Source organism: Pagrus major, chromosome 3, assembly GCF_040436345.1.
Source record: "Pagrus major chromosome 3, Pma_NU_1.0".
NCBI lineage: Eukaryota > Metazoa > Chordata > Actinopteri > Spariformes > Sparidae > Pagrus > Pagrus major.
In genome coordinates, this window is record NC_133217.1 from 10,965,426 (window position 1) to 10,984,684 (window position 19,259).

The window sequence follows — 19,259 nt, forward strand, 5'->3', positions numbered from 1 at the left end:
TAATGTCAGCTTGTCAATCCTAAACTAATGAGTATTTACTAGAGCATGATTGTAGGTGGTGTATGAAGGATTTAGTGCCTTTAAAGCAGTTGGCAGATATTTTTCTTGGACTGCAACAAACAGTTATTTCTTTTATGAATTGATCCACATTATCTTTTATTTTCTTTGTTTTTGTTTGTGAAATGTGGTTTAAAACAGACCTCAAGATGTTGTCTTCAAATGTCTCCTTACTTCAACCAAAGTTATAAGAGAAGAGCAGGAAATCCTCTCATTGATTAAGATGAAACTCGAGAATGTGGATTTAATTTTCACAATTTTTGTCTCAGAGTGACTGAAAAGAAAGTTTTAGCTCCAATATTCCTAATTCCAAAACTCCTGTGAGTTATATTCTTTAATTTACTAGAATATTTGTATGCGCTACTACAGTACACAGTGTAATTACAGATTGATACTGTATGTACAAACATATAGGCATTTTTAAATATTGCATGCCCTCAGCCAGCCAGATATTGTTCAGTAGTCGTTCTAACAGTTGCCATATTGTCACAAATGTTGCAAAATCACCACGGAACAATAATCATCAGTCTATATGACAAATCTACTACACTCCACTATGGAAAAGCTATTTCACTATTTATCTCAGTGGGACAGCAGAGAAACTGCTGTTGAGGTTTGAGCCTCTTCTAAATATCTTCAGCAGCTGCAGGATGTAAATCAAAAGATGTATGAGCTCTTCACTATAAGTCATTCTATATGGAAAGTTTTTCAGGCTCTTGTATGACTTTGAAAAATCTATCACTGATGCTTAATTTGTCCAATATGGCATTCTTTTGCACGTACTTGGCACCGCAGCAGCCGCATGGAGTCAGTCTTCTTTTATCTCCCTGGAGTCGTTCGTCATTTTGATCGAGCGTCGTCATAAAAGTGAAATCATAATTGTTTTCGCAGTCGTATCTTTGAGGATGTCAAATAAGCAACATGTTACAATGCAACTGATTACAGTAGGTTGATACTGTACTGATGATTGAAGAGCTGTCATCTTTATAGGTGAAGATATATTTAGAAACATGAGGTTAAATTCTTACCTGTTTTTCCTGATAAATCTGAGGTTTCCAGCAGCTGCATTTTGCTGCACGTCTGCCAACAACCACTACGATTACTGTGCTTGTGTCATAACTGTCGCAGGGTTAAGAAAACAATTGAGCTGAGAAGTTCAGTCGCTCATTTGTGGGAATTAAATCATTTCTAATTTGAGCCTTTTGTAGGTTTATTTGCAGATTAGAACAGACAGAAGCATTCAAATTCTATTTGTATCCATTGACACGTTAGACGCCTCCTGTATCAAATGTGATTTGCATGCCTATCTCCAAACATCATTTAAATATTCAGGGGCACCAAAGGGCAACAACAACGGGAAATTATGTTAATGTGATTCCATCAAAATCGTGTTTGCCATTTTGAGTATGTAAGTAGATCAAGCATCTAATAAACTAATAAACATGAGGTTATGGCTCAAGGCTGATGCTGTATCACATTAGAGCTGCAACAATTAGTCGACTCATCGATTAGTCATTTTGAATTAATGGCCGACTATTTTGATACTTGATTAATTATTTTGAGTAATTTTTCTTAAAGAAAAATTTCCATATTCTCTGATTTCAGCTTCATGAGTGTGAATATTTTCTACTATGGCAATAAACTGAATATCTTTGGGTTGTGGACAACTGTAGACAGTGTATGACGTCATCTTGGTTTTGAACAAAAGTGATCAATATTTCTCACCATTTTCTGACATTTTTAGACCAAACAACCAAGCGATAAATAGAGAAACTGATCGAAAGATTAATTGACAATGAAAATATTCATTAGTTGCTGCCCTAAACACATTACGTGTGCGTGTCACCACAAACGGGTGATGAATTCTGTTCAGGATGTTACAAACTGCCAAAGCTTGTAGCACGTCTAAAATTGTTCTTGCACTCACCTCCCCACCTCGGAGTTGGAAAAGCGATTACATAAAATCCTAAATGTCATGGATGTTTTTTCTTCAAGCAGCCATTGCTTTTACCTGAAGAATCCCTGCAGAGTTGTACACAGTTGGAAAAGAAACTCGACTTTTCTCCCGACAGAAGCCTCCTTTTCCTTTTTTTCCCTTCTTTTTTTGCATAGAGTGTTTATGCTGCAGGGCCGCAGTCAATGAAAGGTCACGCCTCATGTGGAGTGATTAAAAATAGACCAAACCCGACTTTGTTGTAATGTCAGACCGACGCAACCAAAGTTTAATTGTTTTGATTAAGTCGAAGCAGAATATACAGCTACAAGCATGACTTTCATAATGCAGAAATGATAAGTCAGTTTGATACAGCAGACTTAAAGCTTACACAGTGTAATGTTAGATAGAGCAGACATGTAAATGAGAGCTCAGCAGCAGTGCTGGTGGTTGTTGAAGATGACTTTTTCATAACTTGTAAGCCATGTTCAAATACAGAATACTCAAAGCAACCATGTACATATTAATGGCATATTAAAACTCTTCCTCGGGGTGCACTTGCAAATGAAGAGGCATTTCTCTGCATGCTTCTTTTTCTACCCCCTGCAAACATATTGTCCCCGAGCAGCAGCAAAGAGGAGAAACCAGTCAAAGACTTGAATTTTGAATGGCTAAATACCAGAAAGTAAAAAGAATGATATATTTGTGAGTGCAGCTGCATGTTTTGACCAAAGTTGTAGCACCACTCTTTTCATATGTTGAATTAAACTATTATTACTAGAATTACACAAACAAGAAAAAATGCAAGAATTTCCTGCTTACATTGTGTATTTTTTGTGCTTTTGTGTCTGTTTCGGTCGGTCAACAAATTGCTACCAGCCGCTGCAGTTAAACAATTGTTTTTTTTTTATCATGATCCAAATCTTAAATCATTTGTCACAATTGAATGTGGGTAGTAATGGCCTTTCTGGATTGAGTCCATAACCGCTGCATGTTTGTCATGTTTATGTGCGGTGAAGTGTTGAGGACTGTCCTTGTTTATCATTTTAATCGTTACATAAATATGTTTTTAAACCAACAAAATGCATTTTTTTGATTTGGAGCTTCAATTGTTCTCCCTGAGTTTAGAATTACTGCACTTCCAGGAGACTCGTCTATATAAAGCTCAGAGTGTGGATGTTTTAGCGCAGATAAGGACTCTGCAACCTCGTGCCAGAGGAGAGAAAGTCTGCCGTGGACAAAAGATCAATTTATACTCTTCGTCCTGTCCTTTCAGTTCAGTTCTTGAAGTTTGCTGCTATTGATTCAGACTGTGTTCGGATATGAATTCTGGTTTAAGATGTAAAAAAAAAAAAAAACAACACTTATTAATTAAGGCTCATGATATTTGATTTTACCGTCTGTGCTGTGGAGTTTCATTCCATCCAATAGTTTATTTTATTCATGATAATTATTTAAATAGTAACAGGGTTTATATTTACTGAGAGCCATTCCTGGGAGAGATAAATTACACCCTGCATAGGGAAGCCATTAGATTCCCTCTGCTGTACAGTCAACGTAATATAATTCAAGCGTTAATCTTCTAAATGTGATAAAATTTTATTTCAGACTGATAATGGTTTCTGCAACAGTGAAGGTTTGATCGAATGCAGAGAGATAACTTGGCGGATTTGGAAAGGTTGCAGTTTTCACATGGGAGGAGGCGCTATCAGTCGAGCAGGTCCGAACCATAAATTGTCAGCGGGGCTGCAAACTGTGCATTTTTGTTCTGTTTGCTGTTTATATTTCTTATTTTAGTGGATAGATTGGTGTTGGAGCAGCATAAGAAGTCATCCTCTCACAACATCACTGCCTGTTTTACAGCAGACTTTGCCAATTTTTAGCTTTCTCTCTAGTTTTCTGTGATGATAAACGGATGACATAAAGGCCCTTTATCACACTAGTTTTGATGTTGTATGAATGTTCTTGTCAGTTTTTCAGATTAATTAGAAGTGATGTAACCATTTGCTTTGATTTACATACTTTCTTATTCTAAAATAGCTCATCTGTACTTGGTGCAGTCCCAGCACTAAAAGCGGTCCACTGGTGGTGTGGAATAATGGTGCGCGTACATGATATTAGACCCAGATTGCACAGGAGTGCAGCATATAAGTGGATGATGTGGTACAACATTAACAGCTCCCATTCGTTCATTACCTGTGTGATTGCTATTGATCTGCCAGAGGCTGTTTCAGGGGGCTTTACAGCCACAGAGCTCTACATGCCAATGTGATACATCATGTCATCTAGACACGCCTTATAGAAACTAATATGATCTGCCCTCCTGTTTCGAATCTCAATGGCTCTCTATGTATATGATATAGATTACTGTGATTGATGCGAGGGGGTTCAGGTTGAAATCTTTCTTTTTCTATTTCAATTGTTTTTCAAATGAAGGGATAAAAGGGCCGCTGGATGGAGAGGTGTAGTGGAAAATATGAAAAGGAAGATAAATGCTTGCTGTTGAGGAGTGTTCGGTCAGCAGAATTTGAGAGTGTGTGTGCTTTGGATGTAACCCGAGTTCCACAAGGTTGATTGAATTTCAGATTAGGCTTACCTTCCAGCATACATCTACATTTTGTCTTCGTTTTGCAAGTGAAACATTTGTTATGTCAGGTTAACTGTTACAGTAGCAGATGGACAAAGTTCTTCCACAGCAGCAGTTTTATATATAATAAAGAAGAATATAGAGAATTCAGTTTTTTATCCATTGCTACCTCTGATCCCTGGTTATTGCACGTCTCTAATGCTTCTAATGATAATAATCATTGGAACTTGGAAATTAAATTAAAATAAAATTAAAGTAAAGTAAATTAACTTGGAAACAGATTGAGCAACCCACGCAATCAGGTATCAAAGTTGAACCATTTCATGCTTCATTCCCAAATTACTAACTGTCTCTGAAAACTGAAAAGGCAAAAATGAACTGAATGTACGTTTTTCAGTCTGCTTGATGACTTGCCCGTCTTCCTCTTTGTCTTTCAGGAGGCAGTGGGGGAGAACGCAGGTGTCCACGGCCCAGCAGAGGACAGGAAGGAGAAGGTGCCCAGCCCCCATCTCAGCCAAATGGTGGTCCTCACCAACAGTGGGACTCTCTACGGGCTGGCACAGAGGGTGGTGGCGACTGAGTCTCTGTGAGTACTCTCTACACTCCAGTAAAAAACTAAATAAAAACAAATAACTTTGTCTTGATACATAATCATAAAGTATGCAATAATAAAAGTACTTACACAGTGGTATTGGTATTTATCAGTGTGATATGGGGGGAAAAGATTATGACAGCATGGCTTGTTTCATGTCGTCACTTGTGTGTCCAGGCAGCGTGATGTAACTTGGCAGTTATGTTCATCAAAGCGTTTTCTCTGATCAAGTTAAGGAGCTGGTTCTGGCTCACTGCCTCGCCTCAAGGTGCTCATAATCTCATCAGGCATTGATACACAGTCTGGCCATCAAAGATTTGTGCTACGTGCAGCATGTGTTTGTGTGGCATCATTGTTTTCAACGTTCACATCAATAAAGCTTAAATTAAGAAAGATAAAAAAAAAGGATTATTGAAATAGAAAGTGAGACTTTTAGCCCTAAATAGAATTTCTTTCTTTGTCTGTGTGGTTATTCTTCCACTCTATCTTTGTCTGTTACATACATCCATAATTACATAATGAAGCCCAACTATTGTCAGTGCTGACAACTCTTGGTCCCCGTAAAGTCTGCAGTGTACAACAGCCTTATGAATAAAGTCTGGAACCGAAAGGCGCAGATGACACTGCTGCAAAGATGCTGAATAGGCTCACACTCTCTCACACAAAGATTTTTCATGTATCATGGGCAGGGAACAAGCTCCGAAGAATAATGAAAGTGAAAGAGCTAAAGTGTGGAGGTGAAGATGTTTCTTGGGTAAAGTTTGAAAGGAAAAGATTCCCTGGGGTGAAAGGAGACAGACTTTATTCAGGTCAGAACAGCATGAAAAGATTTTCCGTTTGAAAAGATGTTATTAGAAAAGGCAGCTCACCTTACTGTGTATTGTGAGAACTTCTGACATCTTCAGCATATGCCGTTTTTAAACATCATCCGATCAAAAAGAGGAAAGATTAGAGCTGTTTAAGATGCCCCTCTCGCTGTTGTTTACCTCTCTCGCTGTTGTTCAGCTTTCTTATTTATAGAAGTGTGATCAGATAAGTGTGAACTGCAGGATGTGCTCTTATCCCCAGTACTGCACTATGTTGCCGAGGTAAACACAAGCTGTTCCAGCTAACCTTAATGTGATTTTCTCTGCTCCACGAAAAGAACAAATGTCCACTGGGCTCATGTACGGGGTGCTGGCTGTGTTCAGTGCAGAGCTCTCACTTTCTGTGTTAACCGGACAGCTCTTATTAATATTCAGTCCTGCTTTTAATATTAAGATTTCTGCTGGAGTTTCCAGTTTTCACTGCCATGCAGCATCATTACAGATGGTCTGTTTGTGGAGCATCAGCGTAGCCAGCTCTTGAACTCAAATATCTTAATTACTGGTATTAGGTAAATCAGCCATGCTGGGATTGAAAATTGCTTACACCTTACCTACAGCTCATGATTTTCAGATTTTTAGTCTTTTTAGATTGTAGTTTTAAAAAATACTGACTTCAGCTTTTTATGGTCATAAATAGTGGGAAAAGAAATGTGGAGAAAACAGCTGTTGATTGATTAAGCTATAACTGTTACTTACATTCTTTATAATCATATAATCCTCCCTTTTAAAATTCATAATGAACATATATTTTCTAATTTGAATAAAAACTGACTATAAAATATCAATTAAGATGTATTATTTTGGTACCCGTGTATAACAAACATCATGAATGAATGGTAAATGTTTAGGTAATTAAACTTTAGTTAATAGTTATTTCACTGTTAATAAAGAATGACTTGCTTTATAAACCATTTTTCAAGCATTTGTAAAGGTTTATAAGCATCAGTCATAAGTGTCCAAATAATGTTTATAGATGACTTGCATGGTACTAACTAACCATTAACAAAGCATTACTTAACAATAAACAGTTGGTTAATAAATTATTTATAAAACATTTCATTTATTAGTTTAATTAACTATAAGTTAACCATTTATTAGTCATGGTTATTATAAAATGTTGCTCATGAGTATGTAATTCACATGAGGAACTATATTTTCATTTATATATGTAAAAATTTGTTATTTTATTTTCATAGGTTACAATTTCAGTTCACAAGTGAAAATACCGGGTTGATGTGAAAATGTAGAATTCACATGGGAAGGAGCAAATATCCTCTGATTTCAAGTGCCATGTTTTGTTTCCACATGTGGAAATTCTAAATCCACATGTGAAAGAAAGCTAATCACATTTGATTGTACTGTAATTTCACGTGTGAAACTTATGAAACTATACAGTTGACAGTTTTTTTCTACATGTTAAAATTTTAGTTCACATGTCAAAGTAGACAAACACATATGAAAATATTGAATTCACATGTGAAATTGTAATCATGAAAGGGTTATGTCAGCCAATAACTCGTAAGGGAATACAAAAGATATATGTTATAGTAGTGTAGAAACAGGGTCGCCATTATATTGTTTGTCCAGAAAAGACAAGTGTGAAATGTCCTTGTGAAAACTACTCTTTATCAAAAATGTTACCATACCATCATGACTCCCAGATCGTATCGGCTGATAGAGGAACAGGAGGATAGATGCTCAGAGCGATGGTGTCGTTTTCACTCCCAGTGACTCTATTGTTGACTTCAAACAAAATTTGGTTTCAAGGGGCTGTACAGAATGTGGTGGGCACTCATGGAGCACAAGGTTTGGTCCTGTTAACTCGTTTTCTTCTCTCAAAGTCAACCGTCTCATCATTTGTGTTGTTTTCGACCTGGATCTGTAAAGAAGTCAGTTTGTGAGCCGTGCTGTATTGCAGCAGTCATGCTTTGTTAAACTCCGGACACAACCCTGAACTTCAGTCCACTCAGACTTGCTCCCTTTATTTCGTAATTTAGTGTGACACTTGAGAGCCATCGATCAGCCCGAGTCAGAAGGTCTTTATTTAGTCAGAGCTCGATTCACAGAGGAATCAGGGTATTACTTCTGTCAGCATTGATTTTTTTTTGTTTTGTATTTATTTTTCTGCTATTTTGACTTGGCCTCTGTGTTTTTCAAAGACTGTGTTTTTTGAAAACTGCTGCCTGATTCATTGGACATGAATGATAATTTGCCTTGTGAGGTGAGAAATGAAGATTTCAAACTGGTTTTGACAAAGTGCGCCATGTCCAAAGAGTCGAGGGACAATTTATGTTGTGACAGCACTGGAGTCGGTTCATATTAATTATTTATTGCATTAATCTGTAATGCCCACAAGGGAGAAATTAGATGGCAGCAACTGTGGAGAATGGACAAGTGCAACAGAAAATGCCCAGAGGGTAATGAATGTACATACATGCCTCCAGGTTGTGCAGCATTTCTTCTCCATTCACATGATCAAATTAACATAGGTAACATCTAAAGGAATCAAAGACTTCACCTCGTGGTTTCTCTTTCCTGTCAAGTATGTTGCTTTAATATTAGAAGCTTAACGGATCAAGTAATCTGTCTGGCATAAAGATGTAAGGTGTTGTTTTGTGATGAAGACAATCTCTAATTGTTAGTTGTTCCAATTCAAAGCCCTCACGCAGAATCTCAAAGACAAAATTATCATGTCTCGTTTTTGTAGTGATTATTAACTAAAGCTGATGTTACTTTAATTGCCGTGTGCAGCGCCAGACCACATGCTCCCACCGCCCTGTATTAAATGGCTGTTTCTGGGTTTTTTTTTTTCAGTGTGTTTCTGGCTGAGCAGTTTGAATCCCTCCAGTCCCACCTGGACACGATGATGCCAGCAGCCAAGAAGCCCTTCCTGCAACAGTTTTATTCCCAGGTATTCTTGCACCTTCTCTCTAAAGTCTATGCAATTACAGGATCTGATAATCATGCCATCACTGTCAGCTAAAGGCAGGGTTGTACCAAACATCTGACTATGGTCAGTGTGTCATACAATCAAAATTTGTACGAATCGCTGTTAATAATCTGTGTATAACCTACTACCACATGTATTGTGTAAGAGCCCAGTTGAGTATAATTACCAATGTATGAGTCGATTACTTTGCAAGCTTGTTATGTACTTCTGAAGCTTAATTTTAATCGAATATCCGCATATCTTTCGAAGTCATTGTGCATTAATTAAAACATCCAGTGAGACGAGCAAAGTATCTTTTATTTGAAGTGCTCTGAAAAAATACTCCCGTTGCATCCACTCCGTACTTGGTAACCATCACTCTGCCGTTTACTTTTCTTTTTAAAACTCTCTCTCCTAACTGTTCAGAAAATTGTCTGTCACTCATAACTACGCAGGCAGCTCTCTCCCAGTATTTTCTTTTCTTTCTTTTTTTTTGCTTGACATTTGAAATGTTAGGTACACAGACAGGTCTGTTTTCCCCAAACATTAAATGAATGTCACGTCCTACAATTTCACTCCAGGAAATATTGTGCAAGCGATGACGTCATGTTACCTGCACAGCATGTTTATCTCAGAAGAGAACCTGACTTCTTGTCTGCTTCATGGCTGTTCACTGCTTATGTAACGTTCCAGAACATACAAACATTTATTCTCCCTTTGTTCTCTCAGACGGTGTCTACAGCCAGTGAGCTTCGAAAACCAATATACTGGATTGTTGCAGCCAAGGCCATCGACTACGAACAAATGTTGCTCCTGATGGCTGGAGTCAAATGGGACATAAGGGAGATAATGTCGCAGCATAATGTTTATGTGGACGTCCTGTTAAAGGTAACGCTGCATAGAAATGTATTGGTGACTTTCCATGCAACATGTGATGTGCTGTTCTGGAGCTGTGTGGTTTATTGATAGTTAGAAACTGATTTGCCACTCTTTTGATTTTGAAGACGATGGAAATGGAGTCAGTGAAGCAACATTAATTGCATTTTTTTCATCTCTGGGGCAGTGAAATATTATCAAGTTTTTTAATGTTTATAGCTAATGTATTATCCAGGGTTGTAATAAGTGTGCAGTGCTGCATATTTAATCCTAATTTGTGTTGCATTAAGACAAGGATGGAGACTTCACTGTGACATTTTTTCCTCACATTTTGTAGAGATAATATGCAAACATCCCGTCATTTAGACTGTTGCATCATCTATGCCACTAAAACTCTTTGTCAGTTGAATATAAATGATAATACCAAGACGATTGGTATCCCTTTTTGCTGTTGCAGTGTATTATACATTGAGGATAAGTTCAGAATTGTACCAATCAAATACTAACTATCCTGTCCACCGCAGCCCTCTCATGGCATGTAATATCCACATTATTAAAAAGTAGTACACACAGAAAGCAGCTGAAATAGACTTACTTTAATCTAGCACAGATTTTCCTCACGTTTTTTTTTTGTTGTACTTGTGAAATACATTGTTTTAACATCCGTGCCATCTACATAAAACATTACCCTTTATCCCACTTAAAGTTCTTTTTTTGCCTCTCTTGAGTTTAAATTCATGATTCAATATCAATTATTTGGGATGAGCTGAATAATTTAGAACATAGTTGAGCTGTCAAGAGTTGAATGCAGATCTCTCCTGAAGTTTCAGCTTTGTTAAAGTCGTGCGCCCGCTGGTTGCAGACATATTTTTGGAAGTGGAAGTTTTCCACTAAGTGTGTCTCTTTATGCACGCTGGCCACTTATCCAGTCATACATTTTGCATGGGCTGGAAGGACACGCAGCACTAGACAGAGGCAGAGAGGTCTCAGGTGCTTGCTGCGGTGTGAAATCCTGAACAGACGAGGAGCAAAGCAAAACAAATCCCCATGTATGCATCAGCATGTCTTAGAAAGCTGTTAATTACATCACACTTTAAAACACAGATGTTGTTGGATTAGATTGATACATTTCTACACATCCAGTCATAGCTCAAAGTTATCTGCTTCTGAAAAACGAAACTCACCTTTGGAATTCCTGAAAAGACTTGATCTTTGTTTGCAGCTCGACAGTTTATTCTAACTAATTTAGCTTATGAGCTAAACTCCCTAAGTTGAAAATGTGCGTCTCACTGGCCTGGTTTAAATGCCGAACCGTGTCAAAATGTCCCAGCTGATGGACTGACATGATGCAAATTACAACTTCCATGTACTTTTCCCCATCAGGCTCTAATAGCCTCCTCTGCCAACTTGTCAGACACTCATAATGCATATGTGCATTGATTTAAAATACTGTGCTACATATTGTGCACTGCAGTCAGGAGAATATTTTATTCATGAATTCAGTTGATCACTGGCATTCAACAATGGCATTGATTTGCATATAAAGTGGCAAGGAAATGCGGCAGCCCTTAGAATGACTTCATTGACAAAATGCTAGAGTCAGAAACTATTGTGGGACTTGTTTGTGAATGAATGCCATTTCATTCTTGGCTGCAAAATGAATGGCAGTTGTGTACGCCTTAAAATCCAGGTTCATTTTTTAAGGAGATGCAGTGTGAATTAAAGACGTCAGGCATATATTTGCAAACACACCTCCTGAGATACATCCATCATATTTATGTACAGTCCTTATGTAGTTCAATTTGTTCCCTATACACAGCAACATAATATCATAATTGTATAATATCATCCATAATTGAACAGAGTGCAGTGAGTGCATTTCAGATGTTTGGCAGAACTCAAACCCCTTCTTGAGATTTAATGGCTACAAGCAAGTTGCATCAATCTGCACAGCAGAGCTGACTTGTTCTTGTTCTTGTTCTTCTTCTACGCCGTCTTCGTCTTTTTTCGTCTTCTTCTTTGTCCTCTTCTTCGTCTTCGTCTTCGTCTTCGTCTTCTTCTTCTTCTTCTTCTTCTTCTTCTTCTTCTTCTACTACTTCCTCTTCTTCTTTTTTTCCTTCTTCGTCTTCCTCTTCTACTACTACGACATTTGAGATCCAGAATCAGCTAATTCTGTTTTCTTAAAAAAGTGTTCAAATGGATCGATCGATTATTAAAATAGTGGTCAATTAATTTCATGGTTGACAATGAATCTATTATTCATTACAAAAGGTGTCAAAAGCCATAAATTAAAGGAACCCATAGGCTGTATGGATGACTGTGAGAGCTGAAGAAGTAAATGAAAGAATCTGGTTTGGATGTTCTCAGTGAAGTATTCAGCAGCGTTCAATTGATTTGTTGTAACTCATGATTTGTGGTTTGGTGGATTCATATTTCCTTCCCCTGTCTGTTGAGTCCATCAGGATGTTGTGTCCATCATTCCAGACTGTAAAATCATTGAACTTGTTTAGTTAAAGTAGAGTTGCATTACAATAACAGTATGTCTTACTGTGCTGCTTACTCCAGGGAAAAAATCATTTAGCCTCATTGATCTGATTTACTTATACCACCACTATACATACCAAAGTATGTATAAAAAGAGATTGATAAAGATACCGGGTGCAGTTTGTTCTGCAGACTGTAAATAATTGGGTTGTGCAGTTCACAGTATAAGGTATTTTTCTAACTCCTAACTCAGCTTCTCCATGCAGATTTGGGGATGTTGGGCATCATCCAGCAACACAGAGTAGCTGAGAGCAAGTCAGAGGAAATACATTAATGTTGTTTTACATAAAGACTTTCATGTTGTTTATCTTCCACTTGGGAAAACCAAAGTTGCACTGGTCCCATCGTGGCTTGTTTCCTGTTTTTGCCTGCGGCTGATAAATGTGTTTACCTTTAGATATTATGGATATGTCTTAATAAAACAAGTTTCAAAGAAACCAATTTGAAAAAGTCCACCTCCTGAACATCATTTATTTCTGCCACTTTTTTGTTATCCTCTAGTTAACTCATGAATGGGTTCTCCTGTGCTTTGTCTTCCACCTTCCCAGGAGTTTGAGCAATTTAACAAGCGGCTGGGAGATGTTTCCAGACATGTGCGCATCCCTCTGCCTGTGTCCAACGTCCTGTGGGAGCACTGCATCCGCCTGGCTAACAGGACTCTTGTAGAAGGGTAAGGAGTCATATAAAACCCCTTCAGCATCAAGGGGATGTGTGCAGCCTAAGGCTGGGTGATATGGCCTCAATATAATATTGAATATATATATATATATATATATATATATACACGCACACACACACACACACACACACACACACACACACACACACAGTCTGATAAGTTCAGAAAACTTTATCACTTTACTGTAATGCAGCCTTTAAAACCAGAAAAAGACAACAATAGCACTTCATAGTAAATGCTAGGACTAGGCAACAAAATCAAATATCAATATTAATATTGAGAAAAGGGGAATAATGTGTTTTACCTGTATAGTAAATGGATTTTTTATTTATTTTTTATAGATTTTAGTAAGATTTAGAAGCAGAAGGAGTTGGAACAAGTTTGACTGCAGTTCCTGTAACTTTACCTGAGCAAGATGGACTGCACACTTTGTGTCAGTTTTGTTTAGGACACTTTGTGCATTTCTTTTTGTTTCCGGCTAAGAGCACTTAAAGTGTCAGACTGGATAGTCCAGACTGCAGTTTGCCCTTGGTTGATTTTGTCACACCAGGCTGGCCCACGCAAGTAACATCCATCTCTTTATATCTACAAATACATGTACATATTCATGTTTGAGCAGGACTGTTGTCACAAATTCAAGCAGTAAAAGGTCTGAGGGTCAAATGTATTGTAAACATCTTTGTTATAAATGCATTTGTACAGTGTTGAAATATATTTTAATCATGGTGGATAGCAGCCCCTACCTGATTACATACTTTTTTTTCTTAAATATAGACCCAAAACCATTGAATACAACTATAAATTATTGATAGTTTTTCAGTATAGTAAAATCCTCTGTCAGCAGTAAGCTTTTGTGTATAAAATATTTATTTAGGATATCTTTTAGCAGCTATTCAGGAAGCAATTTAACACTACTCAAGTTGATACTGCCTGATATTGTGCTGCAAGGAGGAAGGAAATGTGCACAAAACACAAAGACTGCTGAAATGAATCAGATTAGAATCATGAATTATTTCCAACAGTAACATAACCATGCTAAATACAGTGCTGACCTGTGGGATGGTGTATTTTGGCTTGAAAAGATCTCCCAGAGTTGTAAATGCCGTCCCTAAGCTTGTGTTGTGTACACGTACCAACAGCATGCGTGAGTTACTGCATCACAGGGATCTGAGGCACCCCCCCCCTCCACTCTCATCCATTGCATCCTTTCAGGGAAGACACTGATCAAGGCCAAGTGGAATCTTTTCACCTCTTTTGGGTCTCTTTATCCCTCAGTGTGAACATCTGCACATCATAAATTCATAAAAGAAAGATTCTTCCCTGAGCATGACGAACCTACAATACATGAGAAATCTGAGGACTCTGTTGCCAAGTTCTGGAGTAATCCCCTCAGAAAACCACTCTAAATTCCTGCCATCTCCATCCCTCCTCACGCTGGCAAACCATCGGTGTCGCATCTCTCCAGCTTCACCAAACGCCCATCAGGGAATCACATGACACAGTCCTTGTGCAAACCGTAAAACGCTCTTGACACATCAATTGTAATGCATTTTTCCACTTTCTCCCTTGTAAGCCGGAGATGTGGGTTGTGATAAGTGACAGAGCGACAGAGCGTTTTTTTTTTTCTCAGCACCTGCATCCCTGCCGTTTCCTCACTCAGTGTGTTGAGTGAATGTGCGAAATGGGTTTTTAGAAGGAAGGTGTGATTTAAAAAAATAAAATAAAATCTGATCAGACGGTCAGTGATGAAGGGAGACGCTAACAGCTGCCGATTATCGTGAGGTAACACAGATTTGATTGGGAACAAGAAATTGTCTCCCTGTTGAAGGCAAGTGAGAGTGTAGGTGGGGTTGTAAAAGCGCAGGAAATGGTTAAGGTCAAAAACAAAAGTTTGTTAAGTGGGTTTTTTGCTTGTGTTTTAAGAAGTAACGAGAACACTGGACATTTAGCATAGGTGGAAGACCTGCCCCTTACCCACTGAGAAAAGGGAGCGTATTTAGCTCCCAACACATTTGCTGAGCACTTTTCTTCCCGTTGCGTAAGAGAACTTTTGAACTCTTTCCAACGCACAAATTGCCCTTTACGACTGCAATGCTGTGCAAATTTAAGCCGCTGTTGCAGCCTTTCTTCTTTGCTCTCCCTCCGAACACACACACACACACACACACACACACAAATCTCCCACCCCTCTGGCGCGCCAAGATGTAGTGGTCATATTTGTTTGTTTGTACTCCGACTCGCTCAGCCTGTTATTCAATTTCTCTGTCCAGCGCTCGTCTCCCCTTAGAGAGTCGCAGAAATGGCTCCGTTAGCATTTTGAGGCGAAGCTCAAACACTCAGCACCGAACTCTGGCAGGCCCGACAGGCAAAAAAGAGAGGGAGTGGATGACAGAGGTGATGAAAGAGAGAGAGAGTGTGAGGCAGAAAATGGAAACAGAGGAGAGAAAAGCTGAAGTGTGAGACAGAGTTTGCAGAGAGCAGACCTGTCTGTGTGGTGTGTTAATGCACGAGAGATGTCACACACACACACACACACTGACCCCGCCAGTGGACAACGGTTCCCTCTGCCAAACACATTCATAACAAACACAAACACACTCATAACAAACACAAACACACACTGAAATATATGTGTACTCTGGCCCACACACACGTTTACTGACAGCTGTGTGGACCATTACGACACCATGTTTAATAGAGGACACACACAGACACACACATAAGGTCTAAAATAAATATCTTACATACATTTTCTTCTTTCATTTTTAGTTGTATGTTTTTTTATAATATAACCTATTTGTACACATTAAAAACAACAAATGTCCTCTCCAGAATATATGAATATGTTAAAGACATCACATTAAAACAAACAAACAAAAACAAAATAATATGAATAGTTCATTGTAAGGCATATGTTAAGATACAAGCACTTTATTTACTCCAGGAAAAGATAGTATGTGATGTTTGAATGGAATGTGTGTGTAGTAAAATGTCCTTCTCCTAAACCTTTTATTGATTCTCTCATAAACACGTTATTTACTTTAATATTCACGAAATAAGACAAAAGGAAAGGCAGGTAAAACAAACCATAAAAAACACACATTTAGTCCAACACATGCAGGGACCAAAAATATAAAACCATAAATAACATGTAACACAAACAAGGTATCATACATAAAATACAAAGGAAAACACATAAAGTTAATGTAGACTGCTCTGTCTATGCTACATTATAGGCTTAAATGAAATGTGTGACATGCAAATTTAACTATTATAGGTATCATACATACAAATAGTACATTTATTGAAATATAACTCTTGTGATTTTTATCAATAAAAAGATTTGACACTTGTTTTTAAAAACATACCATGCAGGATGTTATTACGAAATACAAACTCACCACCTTTTTCTTTCTCTGGCATGGCAGCAATTTGCCTCCATACTTTCCAGTAATGTCCTAACATGAATAATTTGCGCAACGCTAATCTCCTCTGTTCCCCTCTACTGTTTTGTCCTCTACTGTAGCTATGCTAACGTGAAGAAATGCAGCAACGAGGGCCGGGCCCTGATGCAGCTGGACTTCCAACAGTTCCTCATGAAGCTGGAGAAGCTGACCGACCTGCGACCCATCCCTGATAAAGAGTTCGTCGAGACTTACATCAAGGCCTATTACCTGACGGAGAATGACATGGAGCAGTTTATCAAGAATCACAGGGTGAGACAAGGAAGCACTGAAAATAAAGTTTTATTTAATCAGTCATTTTGTTTTCCGTCTGCATTTCTTCTTTTGCTGACCGACTCGTGTCTTTGTGCAGGAGTACTCCATGAAGCAGCTAGCCAACTTGGTGAATGTTTGTCTGGGCTCTCATATAAACAAGAAGGCTCGTCAGAAACTTCTGGCGGCCATCGACGACATTGACAGACCCAAGAGATAGACTGATGACCGGAGCAGACCCTGAACCTATCAACCAGCCACAGAAACAGACACTCCCAACAGAGGAAACTCCCACAGTGGAGCTCAGCGTTAGAATGTCTTCATTTCCAGTTTACAGCGTTCATGTTGTGGTGTGTTCATGGAGCTGTACAGTACATACAGAAGTAGAGCAACTGTATACATGAGTTTAAAGCAAATATGTTAGCCAAATGCTAATTATCTGTTAATCTACTATCCTTATGTGGTCAGAAACACAAACTGCACCTTGTGTCGTGCTGATGGACATAAATACTAAAACATTCACGCGAGCATGCTGCAGTTACTCGATGCATACAGTAGATGTAATGCATGTCACATTTTCATTGGACAAACTTGCCGCTTATGAAGTTTTCCTGCAAAATTTCCACAACCACAACAGTTTCAGTAGCTTCAGCGACCATGAGGGACAGATCTTGAGTATGATTTTCAGACTTCAGATACAAGAACTCACTGTAATGTGTAAAGTGTAGCATGACCATGTGGTCAGAGTCCGATACGACTTCCTCCTTGGGATTATAAAAAGAAAGCAAATGAGTGAACATTAATGAGCTGCTAAATTTGATAGGTATGTTAAGTTTTGTGGTAAATACGTCCTAAATACAGATCCAAGAACAGTCTGTAGTGGTTTAAACTTCGTCACATGATTGAATGTGCCCCCTGATAAGATTTGGTTTATTTGTCACACCATTATAAATCATTCCAGCCCGTGTGTTTTCTGTATATTATTTCACTTCAGGGTATTTGCAGTGCCTGACTGGATGTTCTGCTTCTTTGTTTTGTTTGTTTGTTCCATTAATGACATAAATCTAATATAATGATCATCTGAAAATAATATAAATTGTTGTTGTTGGCGTTAAAATGTAGTAAATCTGCACCAGCTACATTTGATTGTTGGCCATTTGTCATATCTGAGGAGGAAATGATTTTACTGTGCCTGGGTGAGGTTTTGAAAGACTCTGTGATTCTCTTGAGTAGGGATATGTTGGTTTATTTTTTCTGTTTCGTGCAGTCGGGCACTGATTGTGTGATGTCTCATGAGTTAGTAGTTGAACTGTGTCAACTATAAGAGCTTTCCCCCAAAGCTTTAAAGCTCCCCCTCCATTCATCTCCATTAGTTTAACTTGACCAGACCTGCCAAGAGCGCAGATTGATTTACTGTTAAAGGGGAAAAAAAACAATGAAGTAAAACAGTTTTCATACAGTTTCATATTTTGTGTGCATCTATTCCAAGAAGAATACTGTAAATGTGAATGTTTTGAACAACGTCTGTATTTATTTCTTGCTTTGTGTCTTGTTTTTGGGTTTTTATATGATAATTGCAGGGTGTGTGCTGTCATTTATCACCTCTCAGTATCTTGTAACTTATCTACTGAAGCTAATAGCAAATATTTAAACATTGTCCAGTTATGTTAAGGGTCAAGTGCACTATAGTGAAAATCAGTAATCAGTGTTGGAACTGTAGATTGAACCAAAATGATTCTAACATAATAAACACACTAATAATGGACTCCTACTGTACTGTCAGTTTTCTTCTAACAGTGCCATAAACAAACTGCATAATCTATAAATCATATCCAACCTTTAAAATCTTTAACCTGAGGTCATCAGAATACACAAATGTTGGCTTTCAGCAGCGCTGCCGTCCATCCTAATGATGCTTTCCTCGGCCAGGAGCAGGATGCTGTCAGAGCAATTAATGTGGCCCCCTATGTGGTTACAAGCCCTCAGCCTTCCTATTTAGGAGGAGCCTACTGATCAGGTTGAACTGAGAGAGCTCTGTAGGACTCAAAACTTTGATGACTCACTGTTTTCTGTTCTAGAAAAAAATATACACAAAACTTTTTTTTGGACTGAGCTACCAAACATCTCCAGCAGTGTTCAACTCGGGGTTCCAGTGTGGCTCGAGTCTTATGTTTAAAGCCATCTTTCATCGATGAAACATACACAAATGGGATATTGAGGTAGAGGCTGTTGTGTTAAATGGTTGAGTAACATTTTATTGCAAATGTGTAAAAGACCCAGAAGTAGTACATCCTCACTCAGGGTCCCTACAGAAGCCCTGAGGGGCAAGTGACAAAATTCCTTTCTCTGGTGATCCATTTTATAAGTCTGATTGAAATTGTTTTTCTCTCCCGTTTCTTTCTCAGTTTCAACATTGTTTTTCTTGTGTGAAACCAAGTGGAAAAAGAAAAATTTCATTCATGAAACCTATTAATTCTACT

At 38.2% G+C, this 19,259-nt stretch overlaps 1 protein-coding gene across 1 annotated transcript in view; it reads left to right on the forward strand.

Annotated features, from left to right (window-relative positions):
- vps50 (VPS50 EARP/GARPII complex subunit) overlaps positions 1-18,544 on the forward strand; it is a 103,855-nt gene extending 85,311 nt beyond the window's left edge. The window contains exons 23-28 of the mRNA XM_073463481.1: positions 5,015-5,163; positions 8,850-8,946; positions 9,694-9,852; positions 12,933-13,054; positions 16,590-16,779; positions 16,880-18,544. Coding sequence (XP_073319582.1) covers positions 5,015-5,163; positions 8,850-8,946; positions 9,694-9,852; positions 12,933-13,054; positions 16,590-16,779; positions 16,880-16,999 — 837 coding nt within the window. The 3' untranslated portion in view covers positions 17,000-18,544. The remainder of the gene's footprint in view (positions 1-5,014; positions 5,164-8,849; positions 8,947-9,693; positions 9,853-12,932; positions 13,055-16,589; positions 16,780-16,879) is intronic.
- The last annotated feature ends 715 nt before the right edge of the window (positions 18,545-19,259 follow it).